Here is a 3,643-nt window from a genome sequence, read left to right on the forward strand (position 1 = left end):
AACAGTATCACAACATATTAATTGAAAATAAAAACTGGTATGTTATTTAAATAAAATCTAAATTTATTTATTCATATTCCAATATAAACCCTAAAAAAAATTTCTCTAAAAAAAAAATCCTAAAATTTTCATTTCTCGCTAAAAAATATTTAAAAGAATTCTATTCATTCATAAGAATAAAAAATTCTCACCGATTTCTCGGTTAATTTTACATCATTACGGTGGAACTAATTTCCACAAAACTTCTAATAAAAAAATCAATTTTCTGTTCATTGTAAAAAATAATAATTAGATTAACGTGTCTCCCTTTGTATGTACACATAGATAAACCAGTGCAATCATATTAAAAGAAAGTTTAACGACAACGACCAAGAATTAACAGCAGTCACATTTATATTAATCAGTTTGGTTTTTAATGAACAAATATATTATTTTTTTCTTTTTCTTTTTTCTTTGAGAGAATCTGAATGTACACATATATTCAAACAAAGAGATGTGATTAAAATATAGTTATACATGATATTTCAAAAATATATATAGTTACATGATTGATGACATAAATATATAATTTTATTTTTTTCGCTGGAGATGACAAATAATTTAAACTGCACCGAAATCCCAAAATTACATATAATAACGGTCTAGGAATACAAAATATTTTATATGAAATAAATTGTGTAGTGTTGAATAAAGTATCAATTAATCATGAGAATGAGACTTTTCACTATAGATATTATATACAATTCCCTCTCTATTTTAAAATTATATATATTTTAATATAATCGAAGTTAGTGTTATATTCTTATCATTTGGAACTAGACTTATTTATAATATATATATATTCGAAAAAATATATAAAATTAAACGTTTGTTTACCAAAGAAATTATAGTCCGGGCAGGGCAGTTTCGACAGTAATCGGATAATGTATAACATTATTACGTAATAAATACGAGTGAATTTTAAAATATATATATTTATATTGTTTCTCTATGAGTTAAATAGTGAAATACTGGTTAAGATCCGCAACGTAACATGTATACAGCATCTCTTTAACTAAACAGTGTTGTTAAGTTAAAAGACCTAACTATCAATATTCCCTTTCAATTTAAATAATATAAAATAAAGACATCATCAACCGATGATACATAACACCCTCTACCACTTGTTAGAACTTAGGAAGGACATATTCTTTTTCTTTTTCCCTAACTTCTATGTATCCAAATGAGGAAATTGATTTGAAATTTCTAAATAAAAAAAATTGAAATTGAACAATAATTTTCAAGTACCCGAAAATAATAATCCCATATGAGGAAAACAATTAAGCCAACAACCCATATATGCAAAACTAAATCTAAAGAGAAATTAGAAGCAACATATAACAACCCTATACCTTAATTTGGGCAAAGAAAAAAGACATTATTTAAGCCAAAATGAAGTTATTATAATATATTCTAGCACATCAAGAAACACATAACATTGCTTAATTATCATAACATTTAAGGCAGGTAGTGTTCAAATCATCATCCCATCTAACCCCCAAATGGTAAAAAACTGCCCAAAATACATCTATCTAAAGATCTTGCTAGCTACCCATATTAAACACTACCAATAAGTCCAAAAACAACAAAAAAGAAAAAAGAAGAAAGTACATATATGGTTATATATAGATAGATATATAAACATAGCTAACAAGCACATGTATTATATTTGTTCTAATAAGCTAGCTAGTTTAACACTGACAGAGGTATCATTGAGCTCAAAGAGCTTCTACCATTTGATGAACCCGATCCAACAATGCTATTGGTCTGAGATTGGTCAACTACCAGATTATGATGTTGTTGCTGCTGTGGTTGTTGTTGTTGATGATGATCATAACCATGACGATGATCTGCCGTGGTCAGCGTTGAGGGCATTGACTGAAACGGTGTCGTACTGATGATACTGTGATGTTGCATTGGTTTCTTCCTCTTCTTCTTCTCATAAGCTATTCCTCTGGCTTTGGCCTGAGAGTCCCTCACCTCACGGAGGTAGAGTCTGACGGCGCGTGCACCAAACGGATTGGTCTCCGGCTGCCCTCCGTTCTCCTCGAAGGCTGCCCGGAGCCTTCCTATGAGCGCGTCCAGGCTTCCCCAGGCCTGCTTGAGGGGACAAGAGCAGGGCGCCGGCGGGTGTGGCTGGCCGTAGAAAGGACACGTGTCGGTGTGAACCTTTGTCTTCCCGAACTGGTCGAGGTAGCGGAGGAACTCCAGCACGTGGGCTCCGCTGCACCGGGAGAGCGTGAGGGGAGGGCGGTGGTTCTTGAGGTACTGCCCGAAGGTGTTCCAGTCCCGCCGTTTCTGCGACTCGTAGCGGCTCAGAGAAGCCGAAGCCGGACCAGACGACGGTAGTGGTTGTTGCTGCTGCTGCTGTTGTTGGTGTTGGTGGTTGATTAGCAAAACGACGTCGGAGCTTGAGGTGGTGCTGTTGGTTGGGCTGCAACGGCTGAGAACCGCAGCTGCCGCGGCTGCTGACATGGTGGAGTGTGATGGTGTGGGAGTGAAGATGGAAAATGGTGGAGAGAGAGAGAAATGAGATGGAAGAATGAGGAGGAGAGATGTGAGTATATATAAAAGCAAAGGATGTGAGAGAGAGAGAGGGGAGACAAAGGAGGGACCCAAGCAGGAAAACCCACGTCGGGAGAGTGATGACAGTTTGAATATCTCTCACAACGTCACCTCTTCTATCAGTGGTGTAAAAATAGGCACCGTGACGATTAAAGGTGTTTTCCTAAAGAAACTTATCTTAAGTTCCATCTTAATTTTTTTTTTTTTTTTTAGTTACTGTTTCAAACAATATGTCTGAATATTATTGGTTAGAGGATTTTGATTCATGTTATATAATTTACCATACATCTTAATTGTCTCGAGACGTACTATTAATATATAATAATATTAATGTCTTTTTGTTTTTCTGACAGAGTAATATAATAATAATGTCTAAATGGACACAACAATATTAATTATCATGTTTTGTGATTACTACCATTAAAGACATAGTTTCTTTTCATGTAGAGAAATGCTACGAGGCATTAGGACACCGAGTTAAAAAGTGAAATATTGCTATTAGGATAATTTTATATTGATATTCATATAATTTAATTTAATAATTAATAATGAGTATCATTAACAAAACATGAAAAGTCATTTTACTTTATATTAAACACATTAAGATACCAGATAGTAACTTTTTTTAGAAAATCAATTCTAAAATTTGAATGTAATTTAAAAAATTAATAAAAACAATATGCGAAAACAAATACTAAGTTTCTCAAAAGTAAAAGTAGAAATATTAACTAATAAATTATCTAATATAGTTAGAAGTGTCTCGAGTACTCCCCTCAAAAGAGGAGCATTGGTGTACTCCTCGTGTAGTTTTTGGCTTCTGGATAACTATAATAATATTAATTTATATAGAATTATGCATATTGTAGTTATATATAATAGACACCTCACAAATTTTTTAGAAATTTTGAATAATTTACGATACCAAAAATATAGTTCAAACATTATGTTACATTCGTGTCTTTTTCTTTATACGAGCATTTACACAAAATGTTTGAACCCTGATTTCGACACTATAATTATTCAGAATTTCTTAAATATT

General features: G+C 32.9%; 1 protein-coding gene across 1 annotated transcript; it reads right to left on the minus strand.

Annotated features, from left to right (window-relative positions):
- Positions 1 to 1,417: 1,417 nt before the first annotated feature.
- LOC133801060 (protein LIGHT-DEPENDENT SHORT HYPOCOTYLS 4-like) lies at positions 1,418 to 2,586 on the minus strand. The gene has a single exon (XM_062239189.1). It carries the CDS (start codon positions 2,512 to 2,514, stop codon positions 1,726 to 1,728), a length of 789 nt encoding a protein of 262 aa, XP_062095173.1. The 5' UTR covers positions 2,515 to 2,586; the 3' UTR covers positions 1,418 to 1,725.
- Positions 2,587 to 3,643: the final 1,057 nt, after the last annotated feature.

This window comes from Humulus lupulus, chromosome 9, assembly GCF_963169125.1.
Source record: "Humulus lupulus chromosome 9, drHumLupu1.1, whole genome shotgun sequence".
Lineage (NCBI taxonomy): Eukaryota > Viridiplantae > Streptophyta > Magnoliopsida > Rosales > Cannabaceae > Humulus > Humulus lupulus.